General features: G+C 40.8%; 1 protein-coding gene across 2 annotated transcripts; it reads left to right on the top strand.

The window, feature by feature from the left end:
- The first annotated feature begins 243 nt into the window (after positions 1 to 243).
- Positions 244 to 16,521, top strand: LOC132355673 (WAP four-disulfide core domain protein 3-like). 2 transcript variants are annotated; one of them, XM_059908158.1, is made up of 5 exons: positions 244 to 367; positions 2,284 to 2,385; positions 13,720 to 13,821; positions 15,872 to 16,017; positions 16,197 to 16,521. In XM_059908158.1, exons 1-5 carry the CDS (start codon positions 244 to 246, stop codon positions 16,248 to 16,250), a joined length of 528 nt encoding a protein of 175 aa, XP_059764141.1. In that variant the 3' UTR covers positions 16,251 to 16,521. The 2 variants fall into 2 exon arrangements, with proteins under 2 accessions (XP_059764141.1, XP_059764140.1); XM_059908157.1 differs by having other exon boundaries at positions 13,717 to 13,821.

The raw sequence follows: 16,521 nt of genomic DNA, 5'->3' as shown, positions 1-16,521 counted from the left end.
AGGGCTAAAAATGGTTCCCAAGCTCTCCCGTTAGGTACTTGCATCTCCAAGAAACCATTCCCTAATCTGAGAAATCAGTTGCAAAATAGAACAAGGAAACTAGAACATCTGAGGGCACTCCTTTGAGGGCTTATATTTTGATACTCTTCCAGCTCTTCTGCCTCCTGCCCCACCCTCCTTTCTGGTGGCACTGAGAGTATAAAATGGGGCTGGGTTCTGCCTGTGCATCACATAAAGGCCAACATGAAGACAGGCACCATCTTTGTTCTGGTGGCTTTCATCGTCGGGGGGCTGGAGGTGGCCTGTGTTCCGAGACCTACTTTCAACCGTGAGGCTGCTGAGGGGATCCTCCCTGAGAGCAGAGAAGGTACAGAGCCCAGTGTTAGACCTGGGGATGGTTTGGCACGGAAGCTGCCATGTCCCCACTGCAGAGTGGAGATTCGGCATTGATCAGATGCATTTCCTTTGATCTAAATGAGCGATCACCCTGCATTTCTCATTCCCCTTATCAGATTGGGTTGGATCTGATATGTATCTCTAAAAGAGATACCTGCAGTTTATCTTACCATTTTGGTTGTTATTTTATTTACTGTTGTAGATATCTTTGTTAGATACATAGTCTTTTGTTATATAATCTACTTTATTTGTGTAATCTCTCTCTCCTTTCCCGTCTCTCTTACTATATGTTTTGCATTTAGAAAGGGTTTCGGTTTTTGTTCTATTAGTTACCTTAAACTAAGACCTTTGAGTACCACCCTTGGTCCCCCTTTTTTTATTATTATCTATAGGTTTCCTACTATGAGTAATAGTCATAATGAAATTAGCTAATTTCCTTCTTTCCTTCCTCCCCACTCCCCTACCCCCAGCAGCTGATTTTAAGCAATATCCTTTCATTCCCACTTAATCATATTAAGGTACTTATCAAGCTTACTCTGCTTTTCCTATGTTCTTTCCTTCCCCCTCCCCGATTTTTAATAGGTATATTGTCAAAACATATAGCTATTTCATAGACTTTATCCATAGACCATTATTAAGGCTTAATTCTACTGTAAGTATATATCTAATGGCCTTACTAGTCCCCGTTTTGATGTCTCTCCAGTACTTTGGTTGGCTGATGATCAATCTCTAGTACATTCCTCAGGAAGTTCCCATGGGAACAATGTCCCCAGTCTTCTCCATCAGTCACCTCATTGCTTCCTGCAGATTTCTGCACAGATGCAGATACCTCACTGCTGTGGTAGATGACAGTGGTATGTCTCCTTCCATCCACTCATATTTTGGAGTTTGAGGGGATACCTTGTTCCGCAGTTTGGTTGTCTATGTGTTTTGAATTTTGCTATTTTGATTGCTCTGTGTCTTTTTAAGGGGAAATTATAGAAGATTCAAAAATTATGCCAACCTACACAATTAAAACCGCCTTCCCAAAATCTGACATTATTTTTTTGTAACAACTTCTAACTTTCTCCTTTGTGAAATGTCTGTTCAATCCTTTTGCCCATTTTTCTATTAGGTTATCAATTGTTACTATTGATTTGTAAGGGATTCTGGATACAAGTTGTTTGTCGTATATATGTATTATAAACATTTTCTCCCAATGTAGCTTTTCTTTTCACTCTCTTAATGGTGTCATTCAATGAAGAAAAGTTCCTAATTTTAATGAGGTTCCATCTACCTATCTAGTTTAATGGTCAGTAATATTTCTGTAATATTTAAGAAATATTTGCCTATCCCGAGATCATGAAGCTATCTATTATAGTATCTTCTAGAAGCTTTATTGCTTTACCTTTCACTTCGGTCTATAACCCATTTGGAACAGAGTTTGTAGTGTGGTGTGAGGTAGGGGGCAAGTTCCTTTTTTTCATATGGACAGTCCAGTTAATCCAACCACCCTGAAGTCCTGTAACTTTGTTTAAAATTGTCTTGATTCTTATCCTGATTATTGTTGGTTTGGGAAACTTACATATAAACTTTTAGAATCAGCTTATCCATTTTTGTGAAAAATCCTTCTACGATTTCTACTGGGATTGTATGAAATTTCAATTTGGGGGGAAACTGAGATCTTTATAACACTGAATCTTTTCATCCATGAACATGGCGTCTCTCTCCATTTATAAGACAGTTAAATTTTTTTCTTAGTAATATAGTGTAGTTTTCTGCACATAATTGGTTAGATTTATTTCTAGGGAACTGATGGTTTTTGAAAGATATTGTAAAGGCATTGAGAGTATTTATTTTCTAATCGTAAGACTTCAAAGCTTTTAACTGCGTCTTTCCTCTTGCCAGAAATGTGTCTGTATGACTGTTTAGAAGACAGGGACTGTGGAAGAGGAAGAGAATGCGTGGAGCGTGGCTGTTCGCGCATCTGCTCCCCACAGGCTCAAAGAGGTGAGTCCTGACTTTCTCCACTCCAGCCTATCCTGGGAGAATTAGGAGCTTGGTGTTATCTGAACTTGCACAATTGTGTGATCACCCAGAGAAACACACCCGAATGCCTGAGGTGTCCCTCTGTTCTTGCCCTTTGAGGGAAAGGTTGGTCTCAGAACCTTTATCCCAACATTTTCAAGTATGTGAATCCTAAAAAATAAAAAAAAAATCTCATTTAATTTTTCACAAGGAATACGTATTTATTACAGAAAAGTCAGGAACTACGGAACAAATTGATGGCAAGATGTGCCTGTAATCTTATTCCCAGGAGATAAACATAGTTACATGTATGTTCATATCCTTCCACAAATATACTCAGGGGGTATGGCGCCAACTAATCATGGCCTCACCCTCCGCAAACGTTTTTAAACTTTCCTTTTTTCTTTTTACTTTCAATAATATGTAGTGAATAGCTTGCTACGAGCATGGACATATTTCTACAACTCTATTTTTTTCAAAGACATCAAAGCATTTTTACTGTGAATGTACCACATTTTGTTTACTACTTCTTGACCAATGGGCTTTCAAACTTCTCTAATATTTTACTATCAAAGGGTTCCCCTGGAACTAAATGGTTCCGTTTATAACTTGATTATTTCCTTAGGAAACATTGCTAGAAATGATATTGCTGACTCAAAGGGCATGCGTGTTTTTTTAAATCCAAAGATACTTGGCCAGTTTGCTTTTGTGAGGATGTATTGTTTATGTCAAAAAGTTTCATAAACTTCAAAATGCTGGATATATTTTAATTCTAAATTACATGCAATTTAAAAACAACTTCAAAGATGTTTATGAAATATTGTTTTTAGGGAATGTTTCAAAGGTCCTTTGCCATACGTTGGCATCCCACATGATGGGAAAAGAGTGAAAAACACATATTTGGCAAACTCTCTGTGCCAGATCTTTTTCAAAATACATTATTTTGTTTAATCTTGAGAACTTGAGGTATGAAAGATGTAGGTATTCATCTCACGTCCATTTTACAGATGAGGAAACTAAAGAATGAACCAAATATACTTTTTTCTTTTTCTCACCTTACCGTGATTCCTGTCCACCCTCTTCCTTTTTTTTTTTCTATTTTTTTTTATTTTTAATTTTTATTTTTTTAACATCTTTATTGGAGTATGATTGCTTTATAATGGTGTGTTAGTTTCTGCTGTATAACAAAGTGAATCAGCTATATATATACATATATCCCTATATCTCCTCCTTCTTGTGTCTCCCTCCCACCCTCCCTATCCCACTCCTCTAGGAGGTCACAAAGCACGGAGCTGATCTCCCTGTGCTATGCGGCTGTTTCCCACTAGCTATCTATTTTACATTTGGTAGTGTATATATGTCCATGCCACTCTCTCACTTTGTCCCAGCTTACCCTTCCCCCTCCCTGTGTCCTCAAGTCCATTCTCTATGTCTGCGTCTTTATTCCTGTCCTGCCCCTACGTTCTTCAGAAACATTTTTTTTTTTTTTTAGATTCCATATATATGTGTTAGCATACGGTATTTGTTTTTCTCTTTCTGACTTACTTCACTCTGTATGACAGACTCTAGGTCCATACAGCTCACTACAAATACCTCCATTTCATTTCTTTTTATGGCTGAGTAATATTCCATTGTATATATGTGCCACATCTTCTTTATCCATTCGTCTGTCGATGGGCACTTAGGTTGCTTCCATGTCCTGGCTATTGTAAATAGTGCTGCAATGAACATTGTGGTACATGATTCTTTCTGAATTATGGTTTTCTCAGGGTATGTGCCCAGTAGTGGGATTGCTGGGTCATATGGTAGTTCTATTTTTAGCTTTTTAAGGAACCTCCATACTGTTCTCCATAGTGACTCTATCAATTTACATTCCCACCAACAGTGCAAGAGGGTTCCCTTTTCTCCACACCCTCTCCAGCATTTATTGTTTGTAGATTTTTTGATGATGTCCATTCTGACCGGTGTGAGATGATATCTCATTGTAGTTTTGATTTGCATTTCTCTAATGATTAATGATGTTGAGCATTCTTTCATGTGTTTGTTGGCAATCTGTATGTCTTCTTTGGAGAAAGGTCTATTTAGGTCTTCTGCCCATTTTTGGATTGGGTTGTTTGTTTTTTTGATATTGAGCTGCATGAGCTGCTTGTAAATTTTGGAGATTAATCCTTTGTCAGTTGCTTCATTTGCAAATATTTTCTCCCATTCTAAGGGTTGTCTTTTTGTCTTGTTTATGGTTTCCTTTGCTGTGCAAAAGCTTTTAAGTTTCATTAGGTCCCATTTGTTTATGTTTGTTTTTATTTCCATTTCTCTAGGAGGTGGGTCAAAAAGGATCTTGCTGTGATTTATGTCATAGAGGGTTCTGCCTATGTATTCCTCTAAGAGTTTGATAGTGTCTGGCCTTACATTTAGGTCTTTAATCCATCTTGAGTTTATTTTTGTGTATGGTGTTAGGGAGTGTTCTAATTTCATACTTTTACATGTACCTGTCCAGTTTTCCCAGCACCACTTATTGAAGAGGCTGTCTTTTCTTCACTGTATATTCTTGCCTCCTTTATCAAAGATAAGGTGACCATATGTGCTTGGGTTTATCTCTGGGCTTTCTATCCTGTTCCATTGATCTATATTTCTGTTTTTGTGCCAGTACCATACTGTCTTGATTACTGTAGCTTTGTAGTATAGTCTGAAGTCAGGGAGTCTGATTCCTCCAGCTCCGTTTTTTTCCCTCAAGACTGCTTTGGCTATTCGGGGTCTTTTGTGTCTCCATACAAATTTTAAGATGATTTTTCTAGCTCTGTAAAAAATGCCATTGGTAATTTGATAGGGATTGCATTGAATCTGTAGATTGCTTTGGGTAGTATAGTCATTTTCACAATGTTGATTCTTCCAATCCAAGAACATAGTATATCTCTCCATCTGTTGGTATCATCTTTAATTTCTTTCATCAGTGTCTTATAGTTTTCTGCATACAGGTCTTTTGTCTCCCTAGGTAGGTTTATTCCTAGGTATTTTATTCTTTTTGTTGCAATGGTAAATGGGAGTGTTTCCATAATTTCTCTTTCAGAGTTTTCATCATTAGTGTATAGGAATGCAAGAGATTTCTGTGCATTAATTTTGTATCCTGCAACTTTACCATATTCATTAATTAGCTCTAGCAGTTTTCTGGTGGCAGTTTTAGTATTCTCTATGTATAGTATCATGTCATCTGCAAACAGTGACAATTTTACTTCTTCTTTTCCAATTTGTATTCCTTTTATTTCTTTTTCTTCTCTGATTGCCGTGGCTAGGACTTCCAGAACTATGTTGAATAATAGTGGTGAGAGTAGACATCCTTGTCTCGTTCCTGATCTTAGAGGAAATGCTTTCAGTTTTTCACCATTAAGAATGATGTTTGCTGTAGGTTTGTCATATATGGCCTTTATTATGTTGAGGTAGGTTCCCTCTATGCCCACTTTCTGGAGAGTTTTTATCATAAATGGGTGTTGAATTTTGTCAAAAGCTTTTTCTGCATCTATTGAGATGATCATATGGTTTTTATTCTTCAATTTGTTAATATGGTGTATCACATTGATTGATTTGCATATATTGAAGAATCCTTGCATCCCTGGGATAAATCCCACCTGATCGTGGTGTATGATCCTTTTAATGTGTTGTTGGATTCTGTTTGCTAGTATTTTGTTGAGGATTTTTGCATCTATATTCATCAGTGATATTGGTCTGTAATTTTCTTTTTTTGTAGTGTCTTTGTCTGGTTTTGGTATCAGGGTGATGGTGGCCTCATAGAATGAGTTTGGGAGTGTTCCTTCCGCTGCAATTTTTTGGAAGAGTTTGAGAAGGATAGGTGTTAGCTCTTCTCTAAATGTTGGATAGAATTCACCTGTGAAGCCATCTGGTCCTGGACTTTTGTTTGTTGGAAGATTTTTAATCACAGTTTCAATTTCATTACTTGTGATTGGTCTGTTCATATTTTCTGTTTCTTCCTGGTTCAGTCTTGGAAGGTTATACCTTTCTAAGAATTTGTCCATTTCTTCCAGGTTGTCCATTTTATTGGCATAGTGTTGCTTGTAGTAGTCTCTTAGGATGCTTTGTATTTCTGCGGTGTCTGTTGTAACTTCTCCTTTTTCATTTCTGATTTTATTGATTTGAGTCCTCTCCCTCTTTTTCTTGATGAGTCTGGCTAATGGCTTATCAATTTTGTTTATCTTCTCAAAGAACCAGCTTTTAGTTTTGTTGATCTTTGCTATTGTTTTCTTTGTTTCTATTTCATTTATTTCTGCTCTGATCTTTATGATTTCTTTCCTTCTGCTAACTTTAGGTTTTGTTTGTTCTTCTTTCTCTAGCTTCTTTAGGTGTAAGGTTAGATTGTTTAGTTGAGATTTTTCTTGTTTCTTTAGGTAGGCTTGTATAGCTATAAACTTCTCTCTTAGAACTGCTTTTGCTGCATCCCGTAGGTTTTGGGTCATCGTGTTTTCATTGTCATTTGTCTCTGGGTATTTTTTGATTTCCTCTTTGATTTCTTCAGTGATCTCTTGGTTATTTAATAACGTATTGTTTAGCCTCCATGTGTTTGTCTTTTTTACATTTTTTCCCCTGTAATTCATTTCTAATCTCATAGCGTTGTGGTCAGAAAAGATGCTTGATATGATTTCAATTTTCTTAAATTTACTGAGGCTTGATTTGTGACCCAAGATATGCTCTATCCTGGAGAATGTTCTGTGCGCACTTGAGAAGAACGTGTAATCTGCTGTTTTTGGATGGAATGTCCTATAAATATCAATTAAATCTATCTGGTCTATTGTGTCATTTAAAGCTTCTGTTTCCTTATTTATTTTCATTTTGGATGATCTGTCCATTGGTGTAAGTGAGGTGTTAAAGTCCCCCACTATTATTGTGTTCCTGTCTATTTCCTCTTTTATAGCTGTTAGCAGTTGCCTTATGTATTGAGGTGCTCCTATGTTGGGTGCATATATATTTATAATTGTTATATCTTCTTCTTGGATTGATCCCTTGATCATTATGTAGTGTCCTTCCTTGTCTCTTGTAACATTCTTTATTTTAAAGTCTATTTTATCTGATATGAGTATAGCTACTCCAGCTTTCTTTTGATTTCCATTTGCATGGAATATCTTTTCCCATCCCCTCACTTTCACTCTGTATGTGTCCCTAGGTCTAAAGTGGGTGTCTTGTAGACAGCATATATATGGGTCTTGTTTTTGTATCCATTCAGCAAGCCTGTGTCTTTTGGTTGCAGCATATAATCCATTCACGTTTAAGGTAATTATCGATATGTATGTTCCTATGACCATTTTCTCAATTGTTTTGGGTGTGTTTTTGTAGGTCCTTTTCTTCTCTTGTGTTTCCCACTTGGAGAAGTTCCTTTAGCATTTGTTGTAGAGCTGGTTTGGTGGTGCTGAATTCTCTTAGCTTTTGCTTGTCTGTAAAGCTTTTGATTTCTCCATCGAATCTGAATGAGATCCTTGCCGGGTAGAGTAATCTTGGTTGTAGGTTCTTCCCTTTCATCACTTTAAGTATATCATGCCACTCCCTTCTGGCTTGTAGAGTTTCTGCTGAGAAATCAGCTGTTAACCTTATGGGAGTTCCCTTGTATGTTATTTGTCGTTTTTCCCTTGCTGCTTTCAATAATTTTTCTTTGTCTTTAATTTTTGCCACTTTGATTACTATGTGTCTTGGCGTGTTTCTCCTTGGGTTTATCCTGTATGGGACTCTCTGCGCTTCTTGGACTTGGGTGGCTATTTCCTTCCCATGTTAGGGAAGTTTTCAACTATAATCTCTTCAAATATTTTCTCTGGTCCTTTCTCTCTCTCTTCTCCTTCTGGGACCCCTATAATGTGAATGTTGTTGCGTTTAATGTTGTCCCAGAGGTCTCTTAGGCTGTCTTCATTTCTTTTCATTCTTTTTTCTTTAGTCTGTTCCGCAGCAGTGAATTCCACCATTCTGTCTTCCAGGTCACTTATCCGTTCTTCCGCCTCGGTTATTCTGCTATTGATTCCTTCTAGTGTAGTTTTCATTTCAGTTATTGTATTGGTCATCTCTGTTTGTTTGTTCTTTAATTCTTCTAGGTCTTTGTTAATCATTTCTTGCATCTTCTCAGTCTTTGCCTCCATTCTTATTCCGAGGTCCTGGATCATCTTCACTATCATTATTCTGAATTCTTTTTCTGGAAGGTTGCCTATCTCCACTTCATTTACTTGTTTTTCTGGGGTTTTTTCTTGTTCCTTCGTCTGGTATATAGCCCTCTGCCTTTTCATCTTGTCTGTCTTTCTGTAACTGTGGTTTTTGGTCCACAGGCTGCAGGATTGTAGTTTTTCTTGCTTCTGCTGTCTGCCCTCTGGTGGTTGAGGCTATCTAAGAGGCTTGATGGGAGGCTCTGATGGTGGGTAGAGCTGACTGTTGCTGTGGCGGTCAGAGCTCAGTAAAACTTTAATCCACTTGACTGTTGATGGGTGGGGCTGGTTTCCCTCCCTGTTGATTGTTTTGCCTGAGGCAACCCAACACTGGAGCCTACCTGGGCTCTTTGGTGGGGTTAATGGCAGACTCTGGGAGGGCTCACGCCAAGGAGAACTTCCCAGAACCTCTGCTGCCAGTGTCCTTGTCCCCACGGTGAAACAGAGCCACCCCCTGCCTCTGCAGGAGACCCCCCAACACCAGCAGGTAGGTCTGGTTCAGTCTCCCCCCGGGTCACTGCTCCTTCCCCTGGGTCCCGATGCGCACACTACTTTGTGTGTGCCCTCCAAGAGTGGGGTCTCTGTTTCCCCCAGTCCTGTCGAAGTCCTGCAATCAATTCCCACTAGGCTTCAAAGTCTGATTCTCTAGGAATTCCTCCTCCTGTTGCCGGACCCCCAGGTTGGGAAGCCTGACATGGGGCTCAGAACCTTCACTCCAGTGGGTGGACTTCTGTGGTATAAGTGTTCGCCAGTCTGTGAGTCACCCACCCAGCAGTTATGGGATTTGATTTTACTCTGATTGCGCCCCTCCTACCGTCTCACTGTGGCTTCTCCTCTGTCCTTGGACGTGGGGTATCCTCCTTGGTGAAGTCCAGTTTCTTCCTGTCAATGATTGTCCAGCAACCAGTTGTGATTCTGGTGCTTTCACAAGAGGGAGTGAGAGCACGTCCTTCTACTCCGCCATCTTGGTTAATCCTCTCCCCATAAATACTGTTTTGTCACTTAAGTTTTGTTGGGAGCATCTTTCACTGTCAACACAATACATTTCATTTTACTTTATTTCACATATTTAATTATTACATTTAATAAATTTAATTAATTAATTAATTTAATTTACTGTATCCCACCATATAGAATATACTACATCACCTCAGTAAATCACCTTCTAGTGGACATTTCAGGTGGGATTTTGTTTTGTTATTTTGTTTATTGTTGCTATTCTAAGCAATACCTCAATGCTGGTTCTTCTCACTAGATTTTATATACCTCCTTATTATGCCTGGATGAAGAAACTGAGGTTTCTTGGGTTTAAGTGACTTTGAATTGCTTGTGGTTATAAAACCAGTGAGTGGCTAAGTCAGGATTGATGCCGGCTCAGTGCTTGGCAGAGTGGGAGGTGCAGGGCAGGGCTCCGGAGCCTTCAAATCCCACCTCTGCAGCTCACCAAAGTGGGGTTTAGGGCAAGTTACTTTACCTCGAGTTCCTCTGCTGCAACATGGGTCAACACCTATCGCAGAGGGTATGGTGAGGACTGAATGCGCTAATGTAGATCATGTATTTGGCCCTGACCCTAGCACATAATTAAAAAAAAAATTAATGGTAGGGAAAAGAACGGAGTAACAGGAAATACTGTTAAGTAGGAGGCAACACCGCATGGGATTAGGACTTTATTTCAAAACGTTGCTCTGGGGACACTGGGGAAATGTATGTAATATTTTTAACCCCCAGTTTCCTCATCAAGGAAACCCAGAAAATGGTATCTCCATTACTACATTGTGTGAGGATTAAATGAAATATATGAATGTATATAGTACTGTCAGCCTTTTAAAAGAAAAAGGTAAGCAATTCAGCCAGCAAAATTGAGTTTATTCGAGAATAGCAGAGGAGTTGCAATTGGAGACGAGCAAAATGTGGCAAACCACGGGCAAGTCTGGAGAACAAAGGAGAGCGTGCTTTTACAAAGGACAGGAGGAAGTTGGGAGGGGTTGTTTCGTACAGAAGTTCATTGGAGGAAAGTGAGAGTCTGAAGTGGTGGTAGCTTCTCATTGGCTGTAGGCGAGGGCGGCTCCCGGTCGGCCGGCAACAAGAGATCTTCCTCTCTCCTGCTGGAGGGCGCAAGCTGCCATGAGTGGTACCTGCGTGAGAGCCCTTCCTTCGTGGTTTCCTCGCTCCGATTTTGAGTTAGGTTTCCTTAACACGTTTTCCACAGTATAAACATCTGGAGAAGCAGATGTGCTCAGAAAACCAGTGACTCACTGCATGGGGCCGCCCTGTGGCAGACTCATGGGAGCTGGGACAAGCAAAAAGAATCTTAGCATCCACTCCTCCTCTGCCCTCATTTCCTCCTAAACCTGGCTAATTTAATTCAGGTCACCCAGAAGAAAAAAATGAAATAAAAATCGGAAAAGAACAGATGAGACTTTTAGCTTGGGCACATAGTTTGTTGGATATGATCAGCCTCTATTCTCCAATTATTTGTGTAAGAAACTCCACATTTCAAATGAGGAATCTATCCTGGAGAAGAAATAGATGCTACAGGAAGCTGGTGTTTGTGCACTGGCTCAGCTGGCAGAGTTGTTGCAGAGATTATTTGTTCTTTTCTTCCTTTAACGTCAAAGCTCTGGAAATCTTACGGGAGATGAACTCATTCACGGAACAGTCCCACTAGACCAGAGAATAAGTGCATGCAGGGGTTATACCATCCTCAAGACAGGAACCAGGAGCTGGAAACCTGGGACCTGAACTCTCCTCCCATCAGGTCTGGGGACCTCTGACCAGAGCCCCAACCCAAGGTCTCCCAGCCAGACTCACTGGGGGCGAGCTGGTGCCCACATTAGCTTGGTTTCCCAAAGCCACAGGGATGTCAGTCTCACTGTTGATCAATGGTGTCAGTTTCCCTGCAGGCTGCTGGGATTTGACACTTCCTTCTCTTGCTCTCTGCTTCAGGGGCACACAGCAGGGTGGCCCCACTCCCCGTCCCCTAAAAAGGCTTTGGTTGCACATTCTCTTTAATTTGGCTCACTCTTTCAGGGCACCCTACCACCCACCCACCCCCACCCCCCAATCTTCCTAGCAACGTTTCTGCTCAATTCTCTGCACAGCTGGATAAGAAGAAAATTTGAGAGGTCCCTTAACAAGTTACACCCCCAACTGTTCCCCAAATTTGCCCTCAAGCAGTGCCCCAGACCAAACCTTTGCTCCCTCAGGCTGAATTTTTTCCTGCCCAATATGGTTTCTTTATATGTAAGTTGGTGATAATTAAGGTCTTGATACTGATATGTGACTCTAAAAGCACAAGTAGCAAAATCAGTCAAGTCACTTAAAGAGAAGACATTCCTTTGAACCAAAAGGCCACTGGTTACGATGAGCACCTTGCAAGCACACCCTCAGCTTCACTGCCAAGGAAAGGACCAGGCTGTGCTTCTGCTGTGGTCAGGATGACAGAGGGACCTCATCCTGGATCTGGTGACTTTAATGGTTTCTTCACGTCACTCGGTTTCACAGCTTCAGTGACACAAGGTGGCTTTTGCTCATTTTAATGGCTGAGTAATATTCCATTGTATATATGTGCCACATCTTCTTTATCCATTCTTCTGTTGATGGACGTTTAGGTTGCTTCCATGTCTTGGCTATTATAAACAGTGCTGCAGTGAACATTGGGGAACATGTATCATTTTGGACCATGTTTTTCTCCCGATATATGCCCAGGAGTGGGATTGCAGGATCATATGGTAGCTCTATTTTTAGTTTTTTGAGGAACCTCCACAATGTTCTCCACAGCAGCTGTACCAATTTACATTTCCACCAACTCACTGAGCCTTTTCTGATGTTAGGAACCTGTGTGGATCACTGCCAAGGAAACTCGGACTGTGGGGCTGGAGAACAATGTATCAAGAAGGGATGTAATCGAGTCTGCTCTTCAGTCCAGGACAAAGATAAAAGCACACAGCCCTGCCCAGGTCCCCAAACCCCGCACAACAGAGAGACTGTGTGCTTAGCTCTGCCCAGACTTCCCTTCCGTAGATGGTTAATTTCCAGGGTCTCTGCTTTCAGGCTTGTCCTTCCAGAGGGAAAAGCATATCACAGACCTGTGTGTCCTGACTTTTTGAGCACAGAAACTTCTTTTATTTTGTTATACAACTAATAATGTTCATTATAAAAAAACCTCAGAAATACTACTAATTAAAAAGATAAATTATCCACGATCCCATTACCCAGATAACCACGTTAACCTTTAAGATAAAAGCTTCCATGTTTCATACACACACAGATACATTTTTTCAGATTTAACAAGGAATAAATGTTTATTTTGTGGTTATTGCATGTCTGGAACTGTGCTGAGTGCTGGGAGATAGTTAAGGAGATGTCTTTGTCCTTAAAGATCTCATAGTAACAGAGATATAAACAAACAAACAAAAATCCAGGATATATGATTTTTACAAATATGGTGTTGTAGCCCATCCCTAATCAATAAACACAATTCTATCACACATTTTAAAAAGCTTCATTGTTTTCCAGTATGTGGATATGCCTTCTTTCCATGCCTTCTTCTACTATTATAGAATTAGATAATCTATCATTTTGAGTTACTTTTTAATAACAAGGACAAGATAAATGTCCTTGAGCTAAATCATATTTCTTAGGATAAATTCCTAAAAGTAGAATGGCCAAATTACATTTGAAAGCTTTTGATATAGAGTGCTATATTGCCTCATGAAGACACCTTTCAACACCCAAAAAGCTACAGCCTCACTCCACGTATTTGTAATTTAACAGACGAACATCTACTCACATTGTGAATGTATATATGTGTGTTATTGATGTGTTTGTACTTATATTTGTAAAAGCAAAGAGAAGATTCCAGAAGGAGCTACAGGAAATAGTAGATATCTCCTGGGAAATGGACTGGTTGGGTTGAGGGAAAGACAAACTTCCTTTTTACTTAATATAGTTGAGTATTTTTTGTTTTAAAAATAAAAACGTACTACTTTTATGATAGTGCAAAATAGGTAGATAGCTTGTCTATGTTTTTTGAATTGGATAAAAGTTTAAACAAACAAACCTTCTCACAGCCCTCCCCTGTTATCCTGTCAGGCTTAACAGTTTTCGGCTGAATTTTTTCTACAAGTAGGTATCTGTGTGGAGGAATGCCAAGGATTCTGGGACTGCCCTCTAGGGAGTTGGTGTGTCAACACTGGATGTGGCCATATCTGTCTACCCTTCAGAAACCTAGGTAAGCGCTGCAAGCCCAGCCGTCCATGTCCTTGACTAACTGAATGCTTAGCCCTGCCAGGATAATGGCTCTCAGGCCAGCTGCACAGAGAGAGAGGAGGCGGCTATACTGGGGCCACTACTAACCTCTGGGAGAATTAGAAAAGAATAGAATTCTCCCAAGTCTAGAAGACCATGAAGACAGATTAATAATATCTTGCTTTAGAAGTATTTGTAAACTTGAAAAAGCTGGAAATACTCTTAAAACAAAAATGAAATAACATTAAGGTACCAAATTATTCTTCAACAAGGGCTGGAAAGAACACGGTTATGAACACGTTAGCTGATATCTCACACCCAAACACACATCCACACCAGTGTGAAACACACAGGTTCATTCATTCAGTCCACCAGTATGTACGCCTGCCCAGGCAGATTCTTGCCAGCCATGGCTGGCTGGTACTCTTTCCCCACAGAACCTTCAACTCCCTTACTTTCTTGACTGAAAGCCTAGGATTGATCTTTGCTGCTGTAAGTTTGGTGGGTGCATCAAAGTGGCCTGGGAGGGACTTCCCTGGCGGTCCAGTGGTTAAGACTGCCAGCTTCCAATGCAGGGGGCCTGGGTTCGATCCCTGGTTGGAGAACTAAGATCCCACTTGCTGCGTGGCACAGCCAAAAAACAAATAAACAAACAAACAAAAACCAAAGTCGTCTGGGAACTAGGGAGGCTGTAGAGTTAAGACTGGGTGTATCATCCAAGGAACAGCTTGCTAACACATCTCTACATTGTCTCAGAATCAAGGACCACACTTAGATGTTTTGGGGTGGGGGGTGGGGACGGAGGAGTATGTAAGGAAATCCCACAGATGAAGGAGATCTCTGCCCAACATGGAATAGACAATTGTCAACCACCATTTCACTTGATTCACAAGAGTGATAGCCAGCCTGCATTTTCCATGTTAGTTAGTCTACCCTAACTCAATAGGGTAGACTGTTTTGGGGGGTTATATGCAGCAGGGGTTCTCCCATATCAACACACATAAGAATGACCTTGTGAGGGGTACTTCCTTGGTGGTCCAGTGGTTGAGAATCCATCTTGCAATGCAGGGGACACCGGTTCGATCCCTGGTCAGAGAACTAAGATCCCACATGTCACGGGGCAACTAAGCCTGCCTGCCACAACTACTAAGCCTGCACACCACAGCTAGAGAGAAGCCCACGCACCGCAATGAACGATCCCGTGTGCCGCAACTAAGACCCAATGTAGCCAAAAATAAATAAATAATAAATAATTTTTTTTTTAAATTAATGACCGGGGGGAAGGCTTGTTAAATCCAGATTGCTGTGCCCCAGCCCTAGAGTTTCTGTTTCAATAGGTCTGGGCTGGGGCCCAAGAATCTGAATTTCTAACAAGCTCCCAGGGGATGCTTATCCTGCTGGGTCAGGGGACCCATTTTGAGTAGCACTAGATACTGGATTGGGGATCTTAGTTCCCTGACCAGGGATGGAACCCGGGTCACAGCAGTGAAAGCGCCAAGTCCTAACCACTGGACCAGCAGGGAACTCCCTTTAAAAAAAAACAAAAACAAAAGACTTGAAACCTGGTCTTTTGTCTTTTATCTAATATTTCTTTCCAAATGCAGTCATCAGAGCCCTATACTAGAAGTAAGGCTGGTGGTGGTATTAGTACCCAGTCTGATTTTCACACTGTGGGACTCAGTGTTCATTGGCACCTGAAGGCGCATAGAATTGGTGAGAAGTTGGCTCTGTTTGTGATCTGGGATTTAATTATCTAGTTTCAGCTGGAACAAAAAGAAGGGGGTTAAAGGCAAGGCTCTCTCCTCTTCTCCCAAGATGCTGCAGCTGCTGGTCATCAGTGTGTTTTCCCATACACAAAACAGTACTGTGTGCCTCTAAGGTTTAGAAGGGGGAAAGATTGGGGGCATCAAGAAGGGAAGAGGCTAAAGGTCCATCAGGGAGTGAGACACTTCAGCTTGCTCTCTCTCAGCACTGGGTCCCACTCCCTTCTACAGAGCCAGCCTGGGTTCTGGCAAGACTGTTTTGTTTTTCAGATGAACAGAGACCTGGAACTTGTCCACTGCTGACAAAAATACCGTTTAGAACTTGTGTTGAAATGTGCAAAGGGGATGAATTATGTCCCCTGGGACAAAAATGCTGCAGCAATGGTTGTGGACACGTTTGCACCCCTGTTCGAGCCGTGAGTATAAGACAGAGAGCTGCTTACGGGGAGGATGAGTTCCTGCTGGCCTTTGCCAGCCCAGAAGGGACCCCAGCTGCCCCTCTGCTCACTGAAGTCTGGGTGACTTGTGGAGAAAGCTGGTTGGTAGGAAAGAGCAGGAATTTCTGGAAAGTGACATAATTACCTTTGTATTTTAGGATCCCTATTGGGTCTCCAGTCTGGAGGAAGATGCCCAAAGGAGTGACAACTAGATCGTGGTTCTTTTCTGGGTACCAAACGCTCCTTTCTTTGAAATGCTCATCATCTTTTCGGATGATAATTGAACCTTGGCCTCCTTCAGTAACTGTTCCCAAACGTCATCTTTATTCTAAGAGCTGTGCTTTCTTACTGACCCCAGGATCACAGGATGTGGATCTAAAATAACTTGGTTTAAGTGCTGAATTCTGGCAATTGTTTGAGGAATCATGAGGTGACTGCTTTCAAAATTATCTTTCTTGTTAATAAAATGATCTCTGTAGCATT

The sequence above is a fragment of the Balaenoptera ricei genome, chromosome 20, assembly GCF_028023285.1.
Source record: "Balaenoptera ricei isolate mBalRic1 chromosome 20, mBalRic1.hap2, whole genome shotgun sequence".
Lineage (NCBI taxonomy): Eukaryota > Metazoa > Chordata > Mammalia > Artiodactyla > Balaenopteridae > Balaenoptera > Balaenoptera ricei.
This window is presented reverse-complemented; position numbering and strand designations above follow the sequence as displayed.